General features: G+C 43.1%; 2 protein-coding genes across 2 annotated transcripts; one reads left to right on the forward strand and one right to left on the reverse strand.

The window, feature by feature from the left end:
* Window positions 1-167: 167 nt before the first annotated feature.
* KDELR3 (KDEL endoplasmic reticulum protein retention receptor 3) lies at window positions 168-9,611 on the forward strand. The gene is made up of 5 exons (XM_080393822.1): window positions 168-648; window positions 1,622-1,722; window positions 2,268-2,426; window positions 2,754-3,006; window positions 6,217-9,611. The coding sequence occupies exons 1-5, from the start codon at window positions 558-560 to the stop codon at window positions 6,255-6,257; spliced, it is 645 nt and encodes a 214-aa protein (XP_080249948.1). The 5' UTR covers window positions 168-557; the 3' UTR covers window positions 6,258-9,611.
* Window positions 7,059-27,630, reverse strand: DDX17 (DEAD-box helicase 17). The gene is made up of 13 exons (XM_080393792.1): window positions 27,311-27,630; window positions 22,994-23,144; window positions 20,866-20,965; window positions 20,591-20,724; window positions 19,794-19,859; window positions 19,368-19,509; window positions 17,112-17,272; window positions 16,851-17,023; window positions 16,431-16,541; window positions 15,899-15,960; window positions 15,438-15,497; window positions 10,984-11,223; window positions 7,059-10,306 (listed from the first exon to the last, which is right to left on the reverse strand). Exons 1-13 carry the CDS (start codon window positions 27,352-27,354, stop codon window positions 9,783-9,785), a joined length of 1,968 nt encoding a protein of 655 aa, XP_080249918.1. The 5' UTR covers window positions 27,355-27,630; the 3' UTR covers window positions 7,059-9,782.
* Between the last annotated feature and the right edge of the window lie 173 nt (window positions 27,631-27,803).

Genomic DNA, 27,803 nt, shown 5'->3' on the forward strand with positions numbered 1-27,803 from the left:
AGGGATCCCTTTCCCTTTCGCCTTTCCCCCTTTAACAACACTTCCGCCTGTAACTCGAGACAAGTTGGGGAAGGAAAAAAGAGGAAGGGAAAAAAAAAGAAAAAGGGAAAACCAGCGCAGTTATTCCCGCCTCCGCCTCCTCCTCTCTCCCCTCCCCGGGCAGCCAGGAGCCACGTCACCGTCACCCCGGCTGGCTGCGGGCTGCTCAGCAGGCTCAGCCCGGGGCTCCCGGGCCACCAACCCCAACTTTCTGCCTGGGGCAGGGAGAGGAAGGGCCTGGCCAGGGGAGAGAGAACGTCTACCTTGGGGAGAAGTAAGCAAGGGAGACACGCAGCCCGAGCGCCTGGCAGGGGACAGGCGCTCGCAGCCAGGGCAGAGCGAGCCTCAACTTCCCTTTGCCAGAAGAGAGGCTCCGTGCTCGGGCAGAAAGGACGGTTAAGCCTGAAGAGCACGTTTGCTCAGGCGAGGCTTGGAGGGGGAAAAACTTTGCCTTTGCCCGCCCTGCCCGCAGGAAGAGCGCCCTGCTCCCTTTGCTCCAGAGGAGCCCCTCTGGCACCATGAACATCTTCCGCATCCTGGGGGATGTCTCCCACTTGCTGGCCATCATCATCCTCCTGATGAAGATCCTGAAGTCAAAGTCCTGCTCTGGTGAGTGCTCCTACGCCCCGGGGAAGGAGGGGGACACTTCTGGGAGGGTGACTTAGCAAGGGATGCAAGCGAAGTGGGTTCCAGAAAGGCTAGCGATAGCCCACAGAAGCTGGCAGCCCTCCCCCATGGGCTCTTTGAGAGAAGTCATCCTCCTCCTCCAGGAGGTCTCCCTGCCTGGAGAAGAGGGCTGTGTTGGAAGGATGTGATGTGGCAAGGCACATGGCCTCAGGCAGGTGTTGGTCTTGGGATGATGAAGCGGAGAGGGCAGCAAGGCCAGAGGGAGGTGGAGAATGAGCACAAGAAGTTGTGGTGGCACCAAACCCAACAGCCTGGAAAGAAAGCTGCTTTAGGCTGGAGGTCCTGCCAGTGAGTGGGCAGGTACCAGAGGCTGCCCCGACCCCGGGCAAGGAAAACAGGGCAGCAGCTTCCTGCAGGAGGGTTTTGTTCGGAGTTCATGCTTTCCTCCCTGAGAGACTTTGGAGCTGGGCTGCAGCCCGTGTTGTCACAGGTAGAGAAATCGGTGGGTCTGACTGCACCTCCCTGCCAGCAGTGACTAAGCTCCATCAGCATCCCTGGGCTGGTCCCCAGTCCCGCAGCTCTTCCCTTGTGCAGCAGATGTCACATCACACAAGCCCTGGCAAGGTGGGCAGGTGAAGGGGCCCAGCGAGGGAAAAGCATTTTGATGACAGTAGGGGCTGAATTGGCCAAAGCAGTGAACATGCCCACCAAGTGCCGGTCCCTGTGACCTGAGGCAGGGCTCAGGGGTGTCTGCAGGAACTGCCCTGTTACTTGGGAGACTCCAGCCAGTCCCAGGGTAGTTCTAGAGCTACCACAGCACCAACACATCAGACCTGGCTCACAAAGCAGCATGCATAACTACAGCCGTTTCCAAAGAAGGCATAATGGAAAACCACCATCCTAAGGGTCCTTCCCCTCATCTGCTTTACCTTCCTTTCTTCTCCCTGCCACGCAGGTATCTCTGGGAAGAGTCAGATTCTTTTTGCCCTTGTCTTCACAACCCGCTATCTGGACCTGTTCACAACCTTCATCTCTGTCTATAACACTGTAATGAAGGTAAGGAGAGGGCAGTGCAGAAGCAGAGGTTCCTCTCAGCGCACCCTGGTTTCCTGGGGAGGTGAGGGTACGTGGTGGCTAAGTCAGTTTTTCAGCCAGCAAAGATGGATAAAGATGCTTCCTTTGGTGTCACTGGCCTTCCGCCGGCCAAAAATCCTCCTCACCACAATCAGTGAGCAAGCTGAGTCCACCACATTTAGTACCACCACAACCAGAATGAGACACCATGAATCAAGCCTGGGTATCCTTGCACAGCAGGAACATGAACAGCCAGCCACAACCAAGCCAACCTCTTCACACCGAGCCCTAGAGGGCTGGAACAGGTGTGATCCTCATGGTGGGGCAATCTTTAGTTGACCACTGGAGTATCCTCAGCAGAAGTCAACTCACAAGCCAGCACAGAAAAAGTATTCACCACTGTCTTGCTCTGGCACAGCTCCACCAGAACGGGTTAACAGAACTTGACTTTGGCAAAGCCACCCCCTCTTCAAGCACAGGAGGTGCAATTGCAGGTAAGGTCTTGGTGTCTCCCTTCCCTCCTCCAGGTGATTTTTTTGATGTGTGCCTACATCACCGTGTACATGATCTATGTGAAATTCCGGAAGACGTTTGACAGCGAGAATGACTCCTTTCGCCTCGAGTTCCTGCTGGTCCCTGTCACAGGCTTGTCATTTCTGGAGAACCACAGCTTCACACCCTTGGAGGTAAGGAAAACCTGAGGCAGGAAAGGGGAGGGGAAGCAGCAGCCTGACAGCAGGCAGCAAAGTGAGCAGCATGTTGAATAGCTGAGATGATTAACAGCAGAAGCAGACAGGAAAGGCAAAGTTGGCAGGCCTTGAAGACTGGACCATCCATAGAGCAGCGCAGTGCTGTCTCCTCTCAGTCGTGGCACAGCAGGCTCATTTTCCCCAACTCCAGCAGCGCTACTCATGCTGCTCGTACATCAGTGCTCTGCCAAATGAAAAGCTTTGGGTCTTAACGTGTATTACTCAGCACCAAGACCCTTCACTGCCTTCATTTTGCACTCACAGATACTCTGGACCTTCTCCATCTACCTGGAGGCCGTGGCTATCCTTCCTCAGCTCTTCATGATCAGCAAGACAGGGGAAGCAGAGACCATCACGACGCACTACCTTTTCTTCCTGGGCCTCTACCGTGCTCTCTACATTGCCAACTGGGTCTGGCGCTACTACACGGAGAATTTCTATGATCAGATCGCTGTAGTTTCCGGGGTGGTACAAACCATCTTCTACTGTGACTTCTTCTATCTCTACGTTACCAAAGGTAGGTAAATGAGTTGGTATAAATCTGAAACATTTGTTTGGCACTCTTGTAATGTACAGTGGAGCTACAGCTTGCCATGCGTTAATCCTTACATGACTTTATTCTTTGCTGTATTTGTGATGCATATTGTCTACCTAAAATCCAGTTTAAAAAACCTATCTGTTGAATGCAGTTGGGCATTTCTGCTCACAAGGATCTAGACGTTTGTGTGAAACAAAGTAGAAATTAAACCAGAGCTAAGCCTGGTTTAACCCCACCTTGGGAAGTTAACAACTGAGGTATACTCATTTCTACATACGTTTTGAAAGATTATGAATCATGCAAAGAAACTTTAAGGGGGGGGGGAATAGCTGTAGGCAGACAATGTACCTGAGAAAGCAACTGCAGAGATACAGAGATATTATTAAGTCTGCTTTTTTCTTTTGATGGAAAAGATGTAACGTTCTCAAGAACTGATTCTGTAGGAAGATGGGCATCTGCAGACAAGACATCCCTTTCTGTTTCCCAAAATCAGAGGCCCCTTCCACTTCAGTGCTGTGCTTTGGTAAACGGCTGCATACCAGAGCTAACAAGTGCATCAAGGGCATAAAATCTGGTAGAACATGCTATGGTATGCTGAGGCTGAAGTATGCTTTAAAACACTTTTCTGTTGAGGCGGATGGAATTTGACGAAATCCAGCTGAGTGAACAAATATTTTCTTCCTTTTTCAAATTCCCAAACTAGTCTGCCAAAAGCAGCAGTGACGGCCTACATTTGACGTTTCAAGGGATAAATCTTCGGTAGCTTCATGCAATATACCTGCTGATAGAGAGGTGACAGGAGCACTAAGCAGGTGGCTGGCCTTGGCAGGTTACAACTTCCTTCTGTCATTAAAACATTTCTGTAGCCAGAAAAGTACTTTGTAAAACTGCCATCAAGGTGCTCCACATCAATTCCTTTTTTTTTTAAACTAATCCCCATTTTAGCTTCACTCAATTCATGTGTCCTTCTGTATTTTGTGAGAAATCCGTACCCTTTGTAGTTGCGGATGGTGGAACAAAAGGGGGAAAAAACCCAACTGCTGGCTTTCAGTCTCACATCACTAGTGACAGAGCTGCAAAATTTAGATGATACAGGAGACAGAAGAAAAAAAACATTTGTCCCTGGGACATCACAGTAGGAAGAGAATTGCTTTTTGTTGTTTTTTTTGTTTGTTTTTTTTTTTTACACAAACATTCTGAATCACGGGAGAGAAAAGGTGTCTGAAGATATGCAAATGCTTTGCAGTCATTTATGAAAACCAGCAGTATTATAGCAGGTTGCATCTCTCTTACACTCTCACAAAAAAACCCCACCATCTTTTCCAAACATTTCTAACACTGAAGAGCTTGAACAAAAGGGCAGCAATGCTGCAAAAAAAGCAAAGATGTGTTACATAAAGAAATGTATTTTAAAAGACTTCAGAGCCTATACCAAAGCATTGCAAAGGGATTTTTATAGAACGCAACTTCTCTTTATCTTGTTTTCAAAACGAGATTAACTCCTTTCTGTTTAACACCAGGACCTGAAAGATACTCTGAGGAAGCTCTCTGCTCCCAAAAGCTTGCATTTCAGAATGTCTGAGGTTGGAAGCAATTTGGGGGATCCTGTAATCCACCCCCTGCTCACAGCAGGGCTGCCTAGAGCAGGTTGTTCAAGGTCCTGTCCAGTCAGGTTTTGTGTATCTCCGGGACAGATGCACCACAGCCTCTCAGGGCAACCTGTGCCACTGTCCAACCATCCTCACTGTAAGAAACTTTTTTTAAGTGGAACTTCCCATCACTGGGCTCCACTAAACAGTCTGGGTCTGTCTCCTTTACTCCTCCCATCAGGCATTTTACTCACTGGCAGGATCGCCCTCAGCCTTCTCCAGGCTGAGCCGTCTCAGCTCTCAGCCTGCACTCTTATAGCAGATGCTCTAGTCCCTTAATCGTCATGGTCTTTCTGGACTTGCTCCATTATGTTCCCACCTCTTCTACTGGGAGCCCAGAGCTGGACCTGTTGCTTCAGCTGTGGCCTCACCAAGGCTGAGCAGAGAGGAAGGACCCACCTCCCCTGACCTGCTGGTGGTACAGCTCTGGAGACTGCTCGCATTCTTTGCCAAAAGGGCACATTGGTGGCTTGTGTTCAACTTGGTGTAGACCAGCACACCCAGGACCTTTTCTATCGAGGCACTTTCCAGCTGGGCAGTTCCCAGCACATACTGGTGCATGGGGTTATTCCACCCCAGGGGCAGGACACAGCATTTCCCTTTGACTTTCATAAGGTCCCCACCAGTCTGTTTCTCCAGGCTGGCATGGTCCCTCTAACCCCATCTGGTGCATCAGCCACTCCCCTCTGTTGTGCATTAGGAAATCCCTCAGGGAGTACTTGCCCTTCCCTCTGGCACCAAAGATGATGAGCAGTACTGGCCCCAGTACCCACCCCCAGTACTATGACAACAGCTGGACTCCGTGCTGCTGACCACCATATGCCCAGGGCAGCACTTCTCCATCCACCTCATCTAAGCCTATGGGCCCCTGGTGTTCCCACAAGGCCACACATCCCAGCTTCCAGGTCGGGTAAGATGGGGCAGGCTCAGGCGAGACTGGCCCACAGACCATTTATTCAGGCCATGTTCTCTATTAAAAGGGGGAAAGCACTGGGGATAGAATAGCAGACTCCACAGTACATCATCAAGAAAAAGCAGGGAAATTAAGAGGGCCCACACATGAGAAAGAATAACCACGGAAGAGGAAAGAATCCTTTCCCTTTAGCATAAAGGAGAATAAATTCATTGTGGAGTTTCCCTGCTAAGAAGCAATTCTGTAATGGATGTCTCCCATCAAGGATCACAAATTCTCCCGTTCTCAGGATTCCTTTATGTTACCCTTCTCACTAAATTCTCCTAGATGCTCCTTCCATAACGAATGGGATTCTCTGGAGCTGTTAGCATACAGTCGTAACTGAGGACAAGCAGTTGTTCCCTGAAGATGGCACAGCTCTGTTCCTGCTAGCCTACATTAGCACGTGGAAGATGCCCAAGAAAGTCTATTCGATAGCCATCACCTCTTGCTGTTTGCAAACCTGGCAACCCGCTAGCTAAGCACTCTAAATAGCAAGTTAAACAAAAAATTAACAATATTGTTGAAACAATGCAACAACTGAATTGCCCAGAATTCCTTCATTACCTTCTCTTTCTCTTTGCACAGTCCTAAAAGGAAAGAAGCTAAGTCTTCCCATGCCTGTTTGAAGACATTTCAACAGAGAACATTGGAAATTCTGAAGATGAAGCTCTTGATATCAGTTTTCCTTTCCTGGCCCTTTTTGACTAACGGATGGCTCAGCCGAGTTTCACTCCAGTGCCGGAAAAACAAGGCCTGGAAAGCAGATATGCTTTTCATCCACATGAGACTTAGCTTTTTTTTAAAAAAAAAATTCTTCTTACTTGAATTTGGTGCTAGTTAGTAGTGCTGGCCGACGCTCAAGTAGGGCAAATTATTCTCTCCCAGCTTTTCCCAGCAGCTACCTCCAAAACAATCCTCTACCTTGACCCTGAGGCAGCACAAGTATAACAGAAACTGTCACTACCTTTGGTCCTTCAGTCCTTGAACGAGTGCCTAAGGTAAAGGGAACATAGCACCATTAAGTCCGATAACATATGCAAAGGCCATGGACCCATTTCACATGTGACCACATCACATGTGACACAGCAGAGTCTACAAACTGTTATTTTAATGCTGTATGAACTAACACCCTCCTGAAAGTTAACTTTGTCTGACCCTCACTCTGTGCAGGCCCCATAACATTCAGTAAAAATATGTTGCCTTTGAATGACATGAATCTTCCAAGTCCACAAGTATTCAAACATCCTCCCTACTCACTTTCAGTGGCAGTTCTTTGTATTCTACAAACTGGGACCATTTCTATTAAAATTCAGTGGGTTGCCAATGAATGTTTACAACTCCTTGAATTTGCTTTTTTTTTTTAATAACTGGGAAGAACAGGGGCAAAGATAGCTTTACACTCCAAAAATAAAGACAAACTTCACAACTTATTGACAACAGTGTTTTTATTTATACCTACAAAAGAAAACAAGATGGTATCAAAAGGACAATTTACAAACTAAGAATAGTAACATAGCTCTTAGTATCCTGTGTCTGAACACCACAGATCCATGAATCTCTCAATTCAAGTCTTCATTAATACAACAGGAATGTGTTCAGAGACCAGCAGATGCGTGAAACAAGATGCTGATCCCACACAAAGCCACTAACCCTTTCATTGTTCAGAAGTCCAAACAGTAAATTGCTTCAGGAAGTGCGAGGGGAGGAGACACCCAACTCATCTGACACTCCCACAAACTTTTACAAATTGAAAACAACGCAAACAATACTAGATGCTGATGCTTTATCAACAAGGGCCCTCCAGCTGGTATATGGAACAGAGCAGCGAGCACCAGGTGGGACGGGGCAGCACATGCCACGGTGCATTTATGCATTCAACAGTCTGGTTAACACTCTGAACTGAGACCCTGGACTTCAGCTGACCTCAATGGCAATAAAGCACTGCAAGACTTGGCATAGACATTTACATGTGCACAAGTCCCCCCAAAAAGAAGTGAAAGCTATAGCAGACTATAAGGCAGCTTTGACGGTCCAGAGACCCTTTTTAAAACCACTCAGCGAGATACCTTACTCCTACACCCCCTCAAACCACATTTCTGCATCGAACTCACAAATTAAAATAGTAATAATAATTAAAAAAAAGCTCTACATTTGCTTGTGAGGGAGGCCAGAAGAATCAGTCAGTGCCTGGATAAACTAAATGTTTCTGACCTTCACTTAACACAAACAAAGAATTTCCTGCCCAAGCACTGGGATTAGATGGGATGAGTGAACCAAGGTTCTGGAAGATCTCTCCTTTTTCCCTCTGGGTCAGCAACCTACCTGTGTACTGCACAAAAGAAAAAAGAAAAAAAACCAAAAAACAAAATACACCAAAAAAAAAACCAACCACAAACAAAAAGCTCATTCATCCCCCAAAATTTTACTCTGGGAAGAAATTTTATTAAAAAAGACATAATTTCTGTATAAGCAAGCTCTTTTTTTCCTGGGCTATAAGAAGTTCCACTCTGCTACAAAAGGAGTGGGCTGCCTTGTTCATCCATATGCAAGAACACCAACAGAAAATATCAAACCAACCCAAACCTCTGCACTCTCATAATGCAAAGATGATGGCTCACAAAGCAGGAGATGTATCCATTCTTTTGCCCTATTACCAGATCAAGAGCAGCCAACTCCTGTTATCATCTACTGTCTCTGAACCGTCTGGTTTCAGGAATAACAAGTCAACAACATGCTTTACTAAAGGGGAAAACCCCTCACACCCACCTTAGCCTGTAAAATAAACAAGTTTTATTTACGTATTTACTAAAATTTCACTCTTCTCTAACATTTTCTAAAATGCTACCTACCTGCGAGAGCTCAGCTCAAAGGGACCAATGGAGCAGGGAAATGCACTCAAAAGCCAGGAAAAGCAATAATCAGAGCAAAGTACAAAAGAAAAAAAAGCTTCAGAATCAAGATGCACTAACCAGCTCACCGCTTACCTCATGAAAAGGAGATCCCAGGCAATCTCCTCCTCCTCCTCCTCCTCCCTTCCTCCCATGTCTTCCCCCCCAGCCCACCCTATTCAAACCTCTTAAATTTAAGCGTGAAAAACTCTGTCACATTTTATTCAGCATAGTGGCATTCAGAATATTCCCCATGGCAAAAGGGAGTTTGATTGTGAAGGAAAAACAAGACATACTGTTCCATTATCTCAGTTCTGTTTAGTTTCTGGGCTCTCAAACTAAGACTTCTCTTAATAAACTCAGAAACAGGAATTTGAGATCAAAAACTAGTTTAAGGATAACCAGGCTCCACATACTTGTGATGCTGCAATTTAGCAACTATAGGGAAAGAACTTATTTGGCTAAACATTATAGCAGTGGTACCTGCAGCAACTACCTGGTTTTCAGGTATTGAATCCAAGACAAGTTTGGTCTCTGACACTTGGGGGTTTAATCCCAACTTCCCTACTGCAGGCTGCTACAGGTACCAGAAGATGGGGCCGCTGCTTCCAGAGCTGCAGAAAACACCAACAATGTACACCTGGGGCATTACTCCAACCACCACCCAGCTCAGACAAATGAGCAGAGTTTTCCTATAGGAAGTCACCTACAACAGTTTACAAGCAATAATAGTGAGCTATTTTAAAAAAGAAAATTAAGATTAGGAGAAGTGAGCATTGCTCCCTTGCATTTATAATTTTTAATGAAGTGCTTTTTGGCTCCCCGAAGTTTTCTACCTCTCTTGATACTTTCTGAAATTAAGTTAACATGTTACAGAATAGAAACTTCCTCCCCTCAAAAGCAAGTTTTCACACAAACCTTAGACACCAAGATGATCGAGCTGGGACCTATCTGCCTTATACCCATTTCTTTTAGAGAAAATAAAATTTCCGATTTCCTCAACATGCAAGACAAAAAATAATAAGTTTTCCAGTCAACTATATATATCTCTTAAAAAAAAAAAAAAAAAAAAAAAAAAAGACAAAAAAGAAAGGACAAGGTCAGTAATGTGGACTGGGGGCCATTTTTGATGGGCTCGAGGGATTTGAAAGGTGAATTCTAAGTCTAACCTGCATGAGAGAGACATCACAATGGGAAAGAAGAGAAAGAAAAGGTTCCTTTAAATGCAAGAGGTCTACACTGGTCACCAGCGGGTGAGTGGTCTCATTTGCGGGAAGGGGGAGGGGGTGGGGGAGGGGGTGGATACTGGTAGGTGGCAGTCTGTCCCATATAGCCCATCACATTAGTGGCAGGGGGCTGCGGAAACTGTTGTGACATGAGCGGCTGTGGCTGCTGGCCTGAGCGCCCCACCATCCCTGCATACTGCTGTTGGGTAGTGCTCTGTGAGGTTCTCCCAGCGGTGGCAGCTGTGGTGCTGGCACCATAGCCACTAGCACTGTACTCTGCAGTGCCATAGCCACTCGTGCCATAGGCAGCTGCTCCATAGCTCCCTTGAGTGTAACCATACTGGCTCTGTGCTGCCCCAAAAGCAGAATTTGGGCTCCCGTAGGCACTGCCATAGGTCTTGTTGGCTCCGTTGGCATAACTGTCACCACGCTCACGGTCTCTGAAGCCACCTGAGTCTCTCCGGCCCTCTTTCACTCCCCGGAGCCTCCTGTCACACTCCTCCTGGTACATCAGGTTAGGGTTGTTTACTGAACTGCTCGTTCGGTAACGAGAACGACCTCCTGGCGATGGATATATTAAGATTTAGTACCGTGAACAAGTCTTAAACAATGAACTCTGGTACAATTATGCCACCCTTTCTCCCCCTTCTACATCCAAAATCTTGCCCACAGGCAGCAAGTTCTTTTGACTGTCTAGAACTTCCCTGCACAGCTGTGCATATACACCTCTTCATTTCGTTCAAGGTGTAAATACAAAGTTCAAAAAGGGTTCTTAACGCATGAGCTTGGAGACAAAGAAATAGAAGAAATTCAGGACTAACTTGCAAATATAAGGAAACTTATTAGTCCTTCAGGGAACGAGAGGAAAAAGTCTCAGTCCCTGAAGATAACATCAGTGTATCCCTTCACTGATTTGAATTTTGCACGTGCATGCACACACATCCGGCTGCCCATGCTTAGGTAGGAGCTGCAAGGAATTAATTCAACCAAAATTAGCTCCAAGGACCTTATCAGGAGAAAAAAAATATAATCTACAGCCAAGGTAAAAGCAGACTACCTCTCTGCTGGACAGAGATAAATTAAGTAACGTATTGAGACCTCAGATACAAACCAGCTTTATTACTAATCTGTTCATTACCTTAAACTTGCACCTACTACCTCCCTGCCCTCTTTTAACCTTCCCTCCCTCAAAATGGGGAACCTATTCCTCCTGTAGCCCTTTTCCCATGTGCCTTTACCTCCACCACCACCTCCTCCTCCTCTGTGATCCACAAGCTGCATCAGTTTTGGATTGATGGCTTGATTGGCTTCTTCCAACACTTTGATAAGCTCCCTGGCTTGTTTCAGGTTTCCTGGTGTGAAGAAGGTGTAGGCAGTACCTTTGTTGGTACTACGTGCGGTACGACCAATACGGTGCACATAATCTTCAGAGCTGTTCGGATAGTCGTAGTTTATCACAAATTTAACATCTTCCACGTCTTGTGAAGTGCCCAGGTGCGAAGCACAGTGAAGGGGTAGGGTTGAGGAAAGGGGAGAAGAAGAGAGGACGTGCCAACGAAAGGTGGGGAGCACGAATGCAGGTGACAGTAATAAGAAAAAAAAATACAAAGTTAGTAATTGCACGGAATAAATACAAGACAGACTCATCCCAAAAGAGTAGAAGACTCAAATTTAAGATCTTCAGGAACAAAGATCAGTGTCCTGAAAAACAGGGGTAATTTGAAAGCAGTTTTGCCCTGCAGTCAAATTCATCCTCCCCGGAATGCATTCCTCTGTCTTCCTGTGTCAAAGACACCAATGCTTGTGAACAAGCTAATTGAATTTTGTACTCCTTTTTTTAAAAAAACCAACTAACACAATCTGCAAAGTCAGACAGAGCAAACTGGGGTGGAAGAAGAGCAGAACTGCCGCGGTAAAGCTTTTACTCTGTTGGGAGAAGTCTAACAAATAATAACAGTAATAAGATCACTTACCTTCCACTCCGTAACATGAAATAAAAGGCAATCTTAAAAATATTTACTTTTACAGTCCTAATAAAATACAGTGAACTACCTTCCCTAGCCTAAGGCTTAAGGCACTCCAATTACATTAGTATTATTCAGCCAACTCATTAAAAATTATTCAGACCTACAGTATCTTAACTCAGCTTTGTAGTTATCACCAGAACGCATTGCACTAACATTTCACCATGCTGTTCCATCCAGTTCTGGCAAGCTTTTGTAATTTGGGCAATCCTGAATTCCATTAGCAATTCCCTACTTTCAGTGTCAGATGGAAGCAGGAAATGAAATTATCAAAGTTGCTTTGTACACAAAATATTACTCAAATTTAGGAGATCAGAACTGCGTGCCTTATGGGAAGACAGACTTTGTAAACTTACTGGACAGAAACAAAGGAACTGTTAGTGTAACACTTAGTAAAAGCAGCTCAAGTACCGAAAGCACCTATTTGCTACAGTATACAGTATTTTTAAAAAGCATGGTATTACAGTAAGTGCCCTAACAGCTCATAAAAAAAATAATTTAAAATCTGCATTTTAAGAAGAATATTATGAAAATATCCAAGATAAAACACAGATTTTTGTGATTTCCTTTCCTTTTTTTTGTTTCGTTGTTTTAAAGAGAGAAACATTCTCTGTTTGTTACCAGACCGATGCACACTCCCTCCTCCTGTGGGAAACCGCTGCAGCCGATCCCGTCTCTTTGCCTTTTATTTTTGGCGGCCTCCTTTCGAAAACTCCGCCCTCTGACACGGGACCACTGGAGCGCGGGGAGCATGCATCAAGGGTCCGTGGCAGCGAGAAGTCCCCACACACGCTCGCTCTGTGAACTGGCTTAGATGCTTCTCTGTAGCCCCATTTGGTTGTGAAGCGCCGGAGAACCTGGGTTCAGGTAAAAGTTTCAGGTCCTCCAACGCTTTTTGTCCCCTATTTGGGGTTCTTGGGGGCAATTGTCAAAAAAATGAAGATACAAAAATTACATCCAAAGGGTCAGACTGCATCTATTGCCCAGACTGCATCAATTTCAGAGGGGTTGCAGGAAAAATAAAAACAAGAGGGTTGTAGTGACAAGAGGGGGACTTTATGTCTGTTTCTTATTACAGCAAAGGGGGGGCTCCTCAGTCTTTGCTGACTCCAAAGTCCTGAATCACACCAAAAAAAGGGAGTGAGAAGGCAGGTTTCACAGGGGGCTGCGCGAGTCTCCAGCTAGGGTCCTTGATGCAACAGGTTTTTTTAAAAAGGGAAAGTGAAGTAAAGAAACGAGTACGTATGACAGATTGCATCTTCACAGCCAGGGTGTAACTAGTCTGACAAGCTGCAGGCTACGTGATGTTCAGTCAGTCCCGTTTTGCAAATCCATCAGTAGCAAAGTAACTTGAATTATCACAGAGGATATAAGGATGTGCTTTCCTGGCAGAAAGCACAGGGAATTGTGGCTACCAATGCAGATGGAACTGATTTGACTGGGGAAGAGGGGGAAGAATGGGAAGGCAGGAAGAGGAAAATGCAAGGGTGTTTTCCAGACTAGAAAGTGGTCCTGGTAGAGCACACAGCTCGCTGAAGAAGAGACCAGAGCAAGTACAAGACTCTGCTTCTCCAGTCTAGCATGCTCCAAGTGTTTGCGCACACTCCCAATCTTCCTGCGCTTTTAGAAGATAATGTAGCAGGATCAAGATTTGAAACTGTACATCATTTTTGACAGCTACCTGGGAAACATTCCCTTTGTCAGACCATCAGAATACTCTATGGCACAGTCTCCAATTATTAATCAGGAGAGATATAAACTAGCAAACATGCTAGTCTAGAGAGCTGTTCAGACCATCAATGTAGATGTGCCCCCACCCCTGCACTGAGAATGATCTGCAGCTGATATCAAAGCTTCTGTTAAAGAAAACAAAACAAAACAAATTCAATGTTTTTAGTTTAATACTGAACAAAAAAAAAAAAAGGTAAAAAAAAATAATATATATATCAGTGCAGAGAGAGGACCTCACTCCAGGGAATTATCACAAAGAAGTCATTACGGGACTCAGAACTTACCTGGAAGAAGCTTTTTTGAAACCAATGTTCCATTAGGAAGAGGGAAAGCCCTGGTGACTCAGCCAAAAGGCGCGCGCCCCTGTTTTATGTTATTTAGGTAGAAGCCTTCACTTTCCAGGATCTTGGAGGAAGTCGTCCAGAAGTTTGCCAGTTAAGTGACTTATTTTAAGAAGCAGCAAACTCAGGGCCCCAAAACAAGCAGAGATGTTGTTCAGTAACAAGAAACAGACTCTGGTACCTTTCCCCCTTAGCTCAGGTGAAGTGGATGATGGGAAGTGGGGAGACTTTTCTGAAGTGTTATCCAATTAAGTAGTTTTGAGGGGAGTGTTTTTTTGAGGGGGGTGAGGCTGTTTTAAATGTCTAGGCAAGATGCACAAAGAAGCTACCAGCACATAGCAAGCCTGTTTAAAAAATGCTGCTAGAGAAAGCAGCTCTCTTTCATACAAACTGGTTTCAGGCCTCAGTCCCTTCTCCCAACAGGCCCAAGTTCTAACTGCACAGGTCCAGACATGACCCTAGAGGGCAGAGACTGAAGTCCATATAATCACCTCTCTGAGGAAGTGTTGGACATTTTTTGAGGGGGGAGGGGAAGGAGGGGTGAAGGTTGTGTGAACAAAGGCTGCCAAGTCTAGTAATGGTCTGCCTGTATTAAAGTGACCATATGATGCACAGCACAGCCACCCTTTCAGCACATGAAAAAAAACAAGAGCTCAGATAACCCAGATTTTTAACAAACTAGAGATTTCTCTAGGCTTATCTGCACTGATTATGCAGGAATTTTGTCTAAAATTTACTACAATGAGACACTGACCCCCAAGTAGTTTATCTTCTATCAAACTCGGGGAAAGCGGAGTATTCAGTGTCTGTTATTAACCTCCGAGCACCTCAGAAGCCATCTTCCTCTTCTAGGGTGGGCAGATATAGAAGGACTGTGCTTAGCACAGTGTTTCACAATACAAATATGCGTATTAAAACAGGGGGCACAACTGATGCATCCAGACAGGTCATTTCCATACCACTAGAATAGAGCTGTGTGATTTTGTTTCAATTACACATTTGGGTAACATGATGTTAAAGGCCATATGTAATCTCAGTGGTCCTGCCTAGAAGGAACACAGAGGAGGGAAGGCTACATGTCAAGACTAAAGATCTGGAGCAGTGCTTTCTCAGATGCGAATACATCTGTGGGGTAGACATGCGTGTACACTGGGGTTGGTATGTTCAAATCTGTGGTGTGTCATATGGGGAGAATATTAGCTATTTGCTGTTGAAATGCTCTCCCACAGCTTCCTACTTGAACTTTATCTGACACGCTCTGAACTGAGAGCAATCCATCCCTATCACCCAGCAACAAAAGCTGGGTTTGGGGAAGAAGTGAGTGTGGTGGAAGGGTTGGGTTGCATAATTGGACGTCTCTTCTCCCTCTTGGCGATCGATTGGTCATGCCTAGGCCTTGCTGCAGACCAAAGCCTGTTCATTAGGAGCAGGAAGAGACTTTGAATATGAAAGAAAAAAAAAAGATTAATGTTAAAAAAACGTATTTCACATGTGGGGGAAAATCACGCTTTGAATTTTTTTTTTAAAAGAAAACATATTTCAGTCCAAAGAAGAAAAATATGCAGCAGTAGGCAAGAGTGGTCTATGTGTACAAACCTAGCCCACGAGATGCAACGTCGGTAGCAATGAGGATAGGAGCCTTTCCAGAACGAAACTCTGTAAAACAAAGCATGCTATGAAGTAAGATTTTTCAAAAAGATAAAGTTACCTGAATTTGTTTTACAGTAAGTGCTCATTTTTGAGAATCTAGGTCAGACGGGTCAATTTCAGAAACCCCAGTAAGTCAGGATATAACGTGCTATTTTTCAAAATCCAGCGCTCTGGGTTAAGCAATTTTCCCACTGCATTTTTCACAAAAAGAATTTTAAAAGTTGCAAATACAAGTACTGCAATTAACAGTACAAAGGCAAAGGAAGTTCTTTTGAAACTTATCTATCGGGTAGAGACAAAAAAAAAAACCAAACCAAAACCAAAACACACACACCACCAGAGAAAAGTATGTCTCTGTGAATTACGTACAGCAGCCTGAGTTATTCTCCTCTCTGTGATGGACTCACCATTAAGCACCCAATCTCTTTCCGGCTGACTCTTGTCTCCATGGATACACATAGCTGGCCAACTGCCAAATAGAGATGCACATTAGTATAGACAGAAAGTACATACATTAAAAGCAACAGGAAGCTTTATTGGCATTTTGGTAAAAAAGCAAAAAATGAAAGACATGAAGTATTTTATTCCCTCTGGCCTGGATCTACCCAGCATGTCTACTGGTTTGTTTCTTGCATGTTAAATGCACTACCTCGATAAACAACCATCTCAACCAAATCACATTCGCTACATTGATACAGTTCCAATCAGCGTATTGGAATTCTGATACACTAAAAGAAGCACAGCTTAAATATACCATCTTGCACTAATGCTTTCTTTGATGGACTGGAATGTTCTGGGAAACTAAGACTGAATTCAGCCAAGAAAAGAATGGACAAGTTGTTCCCAACAACAGCATCATGAACATTTAAACCTTACTGCTTTTGATTACAATTTCTGTTTCCCATTAGAAACAAGGGGAGGGAGGGAGAAACTAATCACCCATCTCTGCGCATCCTTCGAGTGAGATCATCACATCGCCTCTTTGTCTCCACAAAGATGATAGTCTTGTTTTCTTTCTCTGCCATAATTTCTTCCATCAGTTGTATCAGTCTAAAATAGACATGAGAGCTAAAATGTATATCTCCATATACAAGAATATAGGAGCACACTCTCAGCTTACATTGAAAGCATATACAATAGGCATCCACATAAATAAGTCAGTCTCACACAGAATTTAGGTCTGTTGTATAAAGGTATGGTTAGAATATACCCAACAGATTTGTTAATGACAGGACTGACTTTGTAACATTCAAATAATACAAGTAATTTCACTATTTGGAATTCATAGTTGGCTTACAAAGCAATCTGGATTTTTAAGTACAACCTAAATAAAGTGAAATGGTAGGTAAACCAGCTTACTTATGGTCTTTCTCGCTTTCCATGCACACATCCACTATCTGCAGGATATTGTGGTTGGCACTCAGCTCCAAGTTTCCCACGTTGATCTGAACATAGTCCTGCAAGAAATCCTCAGCAAGCTGGCGCACTTCTTTTGGCCAGGTGGCACTCCACATCAGAGTCTGTCTATCAGGCTAAGAAAATGGGAAAACGGATTTATTTAAGGTACTGGACTTCAAATGGAAAACCAAAGGAGGCTGTCCTTTTACAAGGTTCACGCACCCTTATCTGGTCAACAATTTTACGAATTTGGGGTTCAAATCCCATGTCCAACATCCTGTCTGCTTCATCTAGCACCAGGTATGTACACCGACGAAGGTTGGTCTTTCCTGCCTCAAGGAAGTCAATCAAGCGACCTGGTGTAGCAATGCAGATCTCAACACCTTCAAAACAGAATAAGGGAAAAGAGTAAGGCTCTGCATTTGAATGTCAATTGGTATTTTTAGTCAGAATGAATCACCTTCCAGAGCAAAATTGTTTAAAAAAAAAAAGCACCACCCTCATTCGTACCCAAGATTGAGTCATTTCAGTAGAAGCCCTAGTTTCTTTTAGTATTTTTTCCCATTCTGAAATTACTGTTACAGTGCCATTAGAATAATAAATGCAGTATAGAAGCTAAAAGCTTATTGTCAGAAAACACCAGTGAAGGGCTGTCCAAAAATCAGCAATAAAATAAGCTTCTACTCAAGCCTGACCCACCTTCATCCAGAATTATGCAGTCTAGAGAGCTCTCTAGAAATCTAGAGAGTGAACTCCAGCCAAACTCCCCACTAATCAAACATGAAGTGCTTCTCTGGCTATACAGGTCAAATTACTTCCACTTCTACCTTTTTTTTTTTAGAATATATAAAGCCAAAGCACGGGCTTTAATACTGAGTAATTATGCACCAACAGTGACAGACAACCATCCTGCCCGTATTGTTAGCATGCAAATGGAATTCAAATATTCATAAGCTAGTATATCAGGTATGGCAATGTATACATTCCTTAAAAGGAGGAACTGGTTTCCATCAATTCCCAGATCTTCTTTCCTGTGTCACCGTAATGTCCAGTGAATAGGTAAGTTTAGGCAAGCAGCGGGGTGAAAAAAAAAGCAAAACCCCAACAACTTTCTTGATACTACACTTACAGATGCAGAGTATTCTGTGGCAACCCAGATCTTTTTTTGTCTGTGTCAACTTGGCCTCCCCAGAGCCGAGAAAGCTGGGCAAACTTCTAGTTTCTATAAAGCTCATGCAAGAATTCAATTTCTAACAGAGCCATTTGTCTGCCAGGGAGACTGAATAAACTACAGTCTCTGTTGTCAATGATGTACTCCTCCAAAATTAATTTACTAAATACCCCAAGTATCACAACGGAGGGAAAAAAAATTCTTTTTCTATCTGTTCAACAATCTTTGCTGCAGAAAATACTAAGCAATCATCCAAAGACAGTAACACCTGAAAGGACTGAAAGCACTGAACCTCCCCACATCCTCAAGGGTTTTCTTCATAAGCAAAATACCTATTTTACAGCACCCAAGAAAGGTGTGCAAAAACCCACCACGCTGATCCTCCCAAGGTCTCTTCATGTAAACTTTGACTCTTCCACTGAAGATGCTACTTTTGAATTGGAATGCACTACCATTTTCTTGAACACAGCTATGCTGCAGTCTTCTACCATGCATGCCTTTATCCCATTACTGCAGTTTTCAATAATGACTCTTGAGAACTGCAGTGGTAAGTAAAATGTTCTCATTTCTTGAATAGATCTGTATATATAAGCTTACCCTGACATTACTTTTTACATCTTTACACGTAATTCCATTACAATTTTTTAATGTAGTGAAGATGAAAGCCATCAGCACATTCCTACATTTGAAATTACATGTAACTAGCCCCTGAAATGAAGGTTAGGTCACTTGAATACTACTGTGTTACAGCAGTTGCTGTAGAACCATGGTTCTGCATCATCCTCAACCTCAGCCCCTTACTATTTACAGAAAGGCAGTTACAGAACATTATGGAGTATGTTAAAAGAAATAGAGCTTAGTGCTTAAGAACAATAAAAAATACCCCAAAATGCACTGTGTAAAGAAGCTTCTGTGCATTCAAAAATTAAGTTTGATTATACAAGCCTAGGCAGAAAACTAGCAATCTGGCTTAAGAAAAATCATTCCTTAAATTTGCTGCTACTACATTTCCTCAAAATAATGTGTTCTCTTTCTAGTAAGTTCCCTTTTCCCCTTCCTAGGTCCTGATGATATTCACAAGTGGGAAGTTCAAAGAGAAAACAGAAAGGAAGTCTAATATCCAAATACATCACTATACAACAAAGAAGAGAACCACCTCATGAACCATCATTGTAACTGGAGAAACAGACAGCCAGTCATTCATGCACACCCCCTTCCAAACAGGTTTTAAAAAGATCATGTTATTTTTACAGAGATTTTACAATACGACCTCCTCCAGAAACTACAAACACCTGTTTTAAAATTACCTCTTTCTAGATCTCTGATTTGGGGACCTTTGGGTGCTCCTCCATATATGCAGGTACTCTTCAGTCTTGAACACTTCCCATAATCATCAGCCACCTGCTGCACTTGCTGGGCCAGCTCTCTAGTAGGTGCTAGAACCAGACACTGCAAAAGGAATTGATTCAGGATAGCCAAGCTGCATATATACCCATGCTCCGCATAGATACCGTAAGCAAAGCTGGACCATCTGCTCTTTATTAGCTAAAACACTTACAAATCTTTAAACGATGTCAGCAATTGCACAGAATTTCAACTGAGTGGGATGTTCACATTGTGACAGTAAACATTTCTTTACTTACTATTCTGATAAACCAATTGAATACAGTACACATCTCATTAACAATGCCATGCCACACACGAAAAAAGGAAGAGAATCAACAAGCACTTACAATTGGGCCGTCTCCTCTCTCCAAATATGGCTGGTGGTTGATGTGAACAATTGCAGGCAACAAGTACTAAAACAGAAGAACTTTAAGTCAAGACATGGGACCTCAATATCCACCACCAATGACCTCCTGCCATGACAAATGGATCATGGCAAGAGCCCCTTTAGCCTAACATTCCTTCAAGAAGCCAAAATCTGATGCGAGAGACAGCAAGAAACTGTGGTTATATAAAAATCAGGATTCTGCAAATACAGATATTTGCACTTATCCAAGAGAACAGAAGATTTTCAGAGCTGCTGACCAACCGTATCGGCTTTGACATGAGCACAAAATATAGTTGCTCAGCAACTCTGACAGAAAGGCTCATTTAAACATCTAAGTTAGTAGAATTGAGCAATCCTGGCCCTAACCAGTGCTTTTCATAAAATTACTTTTTAACCACTGCAGATAAAATTAATGTGTACCTTGAAGACTCAACCATTTTTTATTTTAACTTGCACAGTTAATAAAATATGCTAAAATGCACATAGTTTTTTAAACTACAATGTAAGCATAAACCAAAGAGAAGTGACTAAGCATCCAAAAATAAAGACACACACAAAACAACTGCCTTTAAATGATAGGCTAGTTGAATTGAAATTTACTTGCCTGTAAGGCAATAAAGCAAGCTTTAAAAACATGTAATCATTGCACTTTATGCTTGTAGTACTGACAAGCCCAAAACCTACTAACAAGTAGCCAAGGGTAACTTCTGCAAAGCAGCTAGGAAAACTAATTAAGTAACAGGGAAGAACACATACTGCTAGTGTCTTTCCAGAGCCAGTCTGCGCAATGCCCACCATATCACGACCACTGAGGGCTAGCGGAAAGCCTTGGCACTGAATTGGAGTGGGTTCTGTGAAGTTCTGGTCCATCAAGGCATCCATTACATACTCTAAAATTTAATTTGAACAAAAAAGAAAAAACATCTTAAATGATGACAGGCTTTAGAAGACCCTTTAGAAAACAGAACAGGCCTAAACAGCATTTGTTTTTGAGTAATCCTCATTATCTTAAAGAATAGCAAAGTACTTACGCGGAAAGCTACACTGGTGGAAGGCAAACACAGGCTTGGGGCAGCCCTCCATCCCTCTAATTGTTATTTCTTTCTTTCTTCGCAATTCTTCAACTTCATACTATTTATGTGGGGAATAAAAGCAAGGACAAATGCTGAACATCAGCAGGGACAAGAACTTAAAAGTGCTTGTTTCTCACTATTAACTCTGGCTAAAGCTCAGAGAAGTGAATTGAAACAGAGATCTAAAAAGGACACCTTTTCCAAAGATTTTCTTTTAAGATTGAGCTATCACATAGCTTCTCCAATATTCAGAGGTATGGGCTCTCTATGTAGCCTAGAAGGACTCTCTTTTCTTCCAACCTGCTCTTTTTAATGAGGAGTGTATTAATATAGTATTTTTAAGAATGATACTCTTTTTTCCAGAGGTCAGAAATGACCAACAGCTTCAAAAGTGATTAGAAACAGATAATCAGATAAGAAATATGCTAAGAATGAAACAAGTAAGTAGGCCCTAATATACTACAAACAAGGAGAAGGCGGGCCTGTCCCTCTCCTCCAATTAATACGTTCCAGAGGCAGTTAACTACAGAGCTCCTGCTGGACAACTTGCAACTCACAAACGTTGCTTGGAATCTTTTTGGAACCAGCACTTCCGTTCTGCACGGAAGAAGCCCAGGCAATGTCCTAACGATACCCTAAGACTTCCCAAGTTTTTTTAATAATGGAACTTCTTAATATATTTCTGAAACATATATCCACGTAAGCATAATTTTTGGATTAGAAATAGTATTTTATCTTTTTCTAGGTTATCTTTTAAGTCCAGCTGCACTTCACAATGTGGTTCCACAATTCATGACCTTATTCTAATGCTCATTAAAAAAAAAATTTAAAAAAATCAATAGAAAGATACACACGATACCAAAACATGTACTTTATCCAAAGCAATAAATTTACTATTTGTGAGAATCTCTTCAGCTTGAATGAAAAGGTAAAAAAAGAAAACAGCTTCTGGGAAAAACATGAAAATCCTTTTAGTTGGCTAAGACAAAGACAACTAGAGCAGCTAATGCTAACTGTGGTGCAGTAGTTCCAAGTTGTTCTGTCTTTAAAAAGCCAATGCCTCCTTCAGTTCCTTCATGCCATATAAATATCTCATTAATATTTCACAATGATCTCTAAATCTATGTAACTGGATAAGAACATTTTGCTTGTTTCTTTGTGTAAAGAATGAAATCTCTTAGTTTCTAAATATAAAAAGACATTAAATAGTGAAAAGAAGACTCTAGACAAGCTGTGTAGGAAGGGGCGATTACTATATGTACAGAGTAAACACAAAGTACTGCATCTGGTTTTGACACCCCCCCCATGTAAGAAGGGCATATCCAATTATGGGGGGCAAGCAAGAGGGTGGAGTGCAGTCTATATGAAGAAAGACTGGAAGGGCTAATTTGTCCAGCTTGGGAAAGAGAGGACTAAACAGGGGAATTTAACTGCTACTTTCAACTACCCCAATGGGTCTCTACAGAGAAGATGTTGCAAATATAATTATTAGGGGGGAAAAAATACCATGAGAAGCATTAAACTCTGGGACAGCCACCCAGAGAGGATATAAACTCTACCCATCCCTGGGGATATTCACATTTAACAGGACAAGGTGCTAAGTAACCTGCTCTAGTTCTAGTTCTGTAGTTAGCCCCGCTCTGAGCAGAGGATTAGACTAGAGGTGTCCCACAGCCTCTTTCAGCTTGAATTATTATTAAGATAAAATGCTACTTTCAAACTTCTCTCATGCATTTCTGCCACTCTCAGTTCATTATTTTAAGTTCTTTCAGGGCCTCCCCAGGAGTGCAACTTTCAAGTTTTCTAAGTCTTATCTACCCTCTTGAATAGCTAGACCAGACAAGCATTATGATGATGAATTACAAATGGCCAAATACCTCGTATAAAAACAGCTGAGAAGCATCACCTTTGCTAACGTTAAATACTGAAGCCAATTAGAGCCAGCATCCTGCACAGTACACAGGTACCAAACAAGCTCAATGAAAAAGCAGTTCTATTACACACTGTCCCAGACTTCCTAGGACAAGTTTTTCCACTTATGACATTTTCTGTTGTAGGCAAAATGGGACAGAATCTGAAAACTTACTGGAGTAAGCCTGGCCACTTCCGGATGTTCCACGTAAAAATTCTTCTCAAACTTGGGCAGTTCATTTAAATCCCATTTTTTCTTACGTAAACGTTCCCCTGGATTACCAAATTTCTTTGGGGGAAGAGGACCTCCACGACTTGCTCCAAACCTGTGAATGTCAATGTCCGTTATAAAATAAGCAAACAAAACCAGGAGTATTAAATTACTCTGGAATTCACAAGTTTCTTAAGCATTTTCCACTCTCTTTTCCCCAAACTGACATGAGCACAACATTCTAGCAAAAGTCACCCCCCTCCAAACACTATGATGGCATACGTCTTCCTGAAATAACATAAACCTGCTTTAAAGTCAGTTCTAAACCCAAAATCATCTTAAAGTTTCCTTCCAGTACAGCCATTTTGTAAGTCACTGCCTTAAAACTTCTGTCTCTCTAGGTTTCTACCCCAGGGTTCCCTCCCTCGGGACTACACTGTGGGTACAGCTACAGCACTTACCTTTTCTTGAAACTGACAGTACACTTAAAAACATGGAAAAGGTATGAGAAAAATCTGTAATTGCAAGTTCCTTTTATCTCTCTCAAGATTAATTTTACACAAAAATAGCTACTTCAGTCCCCCCCTCTATGTCTTCTTTCTTATCAATGAGCATGCCTCAACTGAAAGCCAAAACAGTGAAGAACAGAAAGTAAACAAGTCCAGCCAAGCCTGCAAATCCATCTGTAATTCTGGAACCAAAGCAATGAAATTTAAAAAATAAAAATTAAAAAATCTTTTAAAACAAGAGTCTAACAGGAAAAATACTCAAAAAAGTACCTGGGAAAAACCACATCCTCTTTTAAATATTATTGATGAAGACTCAAGAGGGTAAGAAGCTAATGTTTACTGAAGATTTCCTAACTAGCAAAACAACTCAGAAGTTACTGCTCTTTTTCTCTCTCCTAAGTTTTCTCCATCCAGTTAATTAAATACACTTCAGAAGGCTAAGAGCCAACTGTAATGACTTGTTAATGCATTAGACGAAGCATGAGCTTCTGGCAATAATCTGTAAGAAAACTGAAAACCGAGTGGCGTAAAATTATTATTTACTGTAAATATTATAAATTCTGTATTTTAAAATTCGCAAAATAAGTATAGTGCTTTCATTAGATTCATACAAACACAGCAGAAGATGCTTTACCAAATGCTATCAGACCAAATTTTGTCCTAATTCAGATTTTGGTTAATAAAGCTACAGCTTCCTGCAAAACATCATTTCATCAGAAATGCCCATTTAAAACAAAACTTTTGTTTAGATGGCAAATCTAAAAGTGTCTGCACCTTACCCTGGCAGTCCACTAGTAAATAAAAAACTTAACGAAACAAACCAAAAGCAACAAAAATCTCAAAACAATCTTCTAACATTAGTAACTTGGGGAAGGGGGGTGGGAGCGGGTGCTAAAAAATATAGTTCTGAAATAAATTTTTGAATTATCTTAACTGCAAGACTATCTGTTCAGACATTAACTACATTTTTTTCTTTAAATTGCTTCCCAGTGGAAACTACAAATTACAGTGATTTAGACACCAAAAAAAACCAGAACTCAAATCAACATGTTAACAAGAAGAAAGGGTTACATTGTTGGAAAAGCTAAGCATGGCAGATATAATTTATCTTAAAACCTGCTAAGTAAGTTTGAAAACCTTTGCTTTGTTGCAACTGTTTCATTAAGTCTCTTCCCTCTCCTATAAATATCCCTTATCTTCTCATCAGTATGTCTATCAGATCCCTAGAGGCCTGCAATAATCAGCAGATTTTGTCATATGAAAAGACTGTGTAACACAAGTTCAAAAATTCATTTAAGCATGACATTTTCTTTCAGGATAAAGTAAAAAAAAAAAATAGTATAAATTTTCATTCACAGGGACATTCACCTTTACTGAAGATGTTTACTACTTATGACACTAACCTGAGGTCAAAATGACAACTATTTCCGTATCCAAGTAGTTCTAACAAAACCCATAACCTCACTGAAGTCAACTGGAGTTTCAAAGTATCAGTGGGTCTCCTTATGAAAGGAAACATGGAAGAAGCAATTGCAAGACTGGACACTGAAACCGTTGGGTACTGCAGGGATTTGCTCCACAGCTACTCAGAAGGAAGAACTGATGTATTCTACATAGAAATCACATAGTTTCAGTTCTCCGTTCCTACAGACAACATGTCTGTATGATGACCTGAAAGAAGAGAGCCCTGCAGCAGTTCCTCAGCACTGCCTCTGCTGAAGTTTATCCACTACACTGGCAGTAACTGACACTGTACATTCCAATTAGAAGTAAAACAAGATTCCAACTTCAGTTAAAGTGATTTAAATCTAAGATCATTCCACTGATTTGCCAACAGTTCTCTTTCAGAGTCAATTCAGGCTGACTCAAAATATTCTTCTGTAATATTACTGGTGTTACATTCCAGAGCAAAACAGTACAACTTTCCATTCTAAGAAGTCACCTACAACTAGGTCCTGACAGAAGGAAATCCTGAAAGCCTGTATTTAGTTAGCCCATGAAAGAACCAGCACTGAGAAGGTTATAATTCCAAATGGTGCTTAACCAGCACGCTGAGTGGCCCAAATTATAGAGTTCATGAAGTATGATGGTGGTTAATGGGTACAAATATTTTCACACCTTAAATAGACATATATAACAAACTGAATATCAATGCATTAAAGTTTCCAGGATAATATGCCAAAAAAACGTTTTCCATGCAAATGTCCAAAAACTTCACAAAGAAGCATGTAGGCATTCCTTTTACTTATGCAAAAACCCTGATGCAAAAGAGAATCATCTGCCTGTAATCAAAGTCTTTACACAAAATAAGATTACACAAATTTTAAGGCATGCCAAGTGTTGTGACAATGCTTTGGCTAGTGCTCTTTTAAGTACCTGTATATAAACCTGCATACTCAAACTCCAGAAACAGCTGGGGTCTGAACCATCTCTGACTTGCCAAAGCATTTACTCCAATGTCCTTGTGTTAAACTGAGCTGGAAATCTCACAGTGGAAAAACACCAGAACACTTCTTTCTATGAAAAAAATGAAAGTATCTTTCAGAGTGTGAAATGTGGGTGTAAGATAAAACAAGGATGCAACTATCTCTCTCCACAGACAACAAGAAACTAAATGTTAAAACGTATTGCAACATACTATGAAAATAATACCGAATCTCCTGGTAGGGAAGGAAAACAAAAAGGAAAGGGAAGGAAAGGAAGGGGGAAAACAACAACAAAAAACAAACCACCACAAACAAAAAGAGAGACATTAACTGAGACCTAGTCTGCCATATTAAGAATAACAGAACCCACATGATGTATTTATTGTTAATTCTTGATAATGGAGGCCTAACTACTTGTGATCTAAAGGGCAGAAAATGCTGCTTTCCTAAACGAATCCTAACTTTCTCTTTAAAAAGGCCTGGAATGAACACCTTACTACTTTTAACCCTTAAAATCCTCGTCTCCAAGTAGCATTGTAATGGCACTGTATTTATTGCTGCCGTCCTCATAAGGAAAAAAAAAAAATCTGCAAAAGCCTTTTCCAAGCCAAGCTTCCTTTAAATAGCAGATTCAAGAGTATCAAGCACTGGGCCTCTGCAGTGCCACACAGACAACTCCTGTCTGACTGCTCCATAAGCTTGGTCATGCTCGTTAAGTGTGGTCCAGGGCCGTGTTTACCGAGCTCACCCTGCCGCGTACGCAAGTCTCCTGCATGGCAGCAGTTTTCAGTCTCATTTCCTCTCACAATAAGCCTGGGCGCGCAACTGAGAAAGATCTTTCACGAACTGCCACATTTCTGGTAAGTCCAGCAGGAGCAATGACAACCAGAAGGGCAGACAGTCCAACCGGCCCTGCCAGGGCCACCAAGGCCTTTCTGTCTTGCGGGGGGGCCGGGGGAGGCGGAAGTACAGGGCTGGCAGAAAATAAATTGGGGGGATGGGGGGAGGAAAATGCAGGCCTTAAAACTGCAAGCAAGGCACGCACGGTTACAGACCAACAGAAAAGCTGAATAAAAAAACTTCAACCCGCCACCCTGCCTTGCTGCCAGAACTACACTAATAAAGTCCCCAGCTTCACCCCCCCCCCCCAGTGCTAGAAATTTTTGGGGGAAAAGCTCCTCCAATACCGCAAACTGCAAGCGCCCCCTCGTCCCCCCGACTCCCTCCTACCAGGCCCCCAACGCGGGGCAGACGGCTCCATCCACCGCCTCCATGCCGTGCGACCGCGCCGCGCCACCCTACCCGCCATTGCCCCCGCCCGGCCCGGCTCGCCTCCCCCCCCTTACCCGCCGCGGTCTCGATCGCGGCCCCGGTCCCCGAAGCCCCTCATCGCACCCGGAGGGGTGGGAGAAAGGCAGCGGAACGCCGGCCGTGGGGACGGCGAGGGACTGGGGGTACGGGGAGACGGTCCAGCCAGGGGCGGCTGTGTCTCGGAGGAATCGCTTTGCGCCACCTCGCTTCTTTGGTGGGATACAAAAGGAGAAGAGGTGGTCAGTGGGTCAGAGACCCGCTGGACGTCGGCGGAGGGAACGGCGGGGCTCTCGGTCGGCTCCAGGGCCCGTGAAGTGTGGAGACACCAGCGTCTTCTTCCTCCGGGCTCCCGGCACAAAATGGCTGCCGCCGCCCCAACCCGCTTCAGTTACGTTACGGGCGCCCGGCACTGCGCAAACTGCGGCCCTCGAAAATAGCTACGCCTATTCCCGGAAGCCAACTACGCCCTAAGAACGCTTGGCGAAACAGTGCTCCGCGGGCAGGAAGGGTACGAAAGGTGCGTAGCGT

This window comes from Falco punctatus, assembly GCF_963210335.1.
Source record: "Falco punctatus genome assembly, chromosome: 6".
NCBI lineage: Eukaryota > Metazoa > Chordata > Aves > Falconiformes > Falconidae > Falco > Falco punctatus.

What these genes read in the sequence shown, in the direction of transcription:
- KDELR3 (XM_080393822.1), top strand. Translation starts at nt 558, where the DNA reads ATGAACATCTTCCGCATCCTGGGGGATGTCTCCCACTTGCTGGCCATC. An exon ending in TCTATAACACTGTAATGAAG is followed by an intron (nt 1,723 to 2,267) that starts GTAAGGAGAGGG and finishes TCCCTCCTCCAG; the next exon opens with GTGATTTTTTTGATGTGTGC. An exon ending in CTATCTCTACGTTACCAAAG is followed by an intron (nt 3,007 to 6,216) that starts GTAGGTAAATGA and finishes CTCTTTGCACAG; the next exon opens with TCCTAAAAGGAAAGAAGCTA.
- DDX17 (XM_080393792.1), bottom strand. Translation starts at nt 27,354, where the DNA reads ATGAGGGGCTTCGGGGACCGGGGCCGCGATCGAGACCGCGGCGG. An exon ending in AGAGAGGAGACGGCCCAATT is followed by an intron (nt 19,510 to 19,793) that starts GTAAGTGCTTGT and finishes TTCCTTTTGCAG; the next exon opens with TGTCTGGTTCTAGCACCTAC. An exon ending in CGTTGCATCTCGTGGGCTAG is followed by an intron (nt 11,224 to 15,437) that starts GTTTGTACACAT and finishes GCACTTCACAAG; the next exon opens with ACGTGGAAGATGTTAAATTT.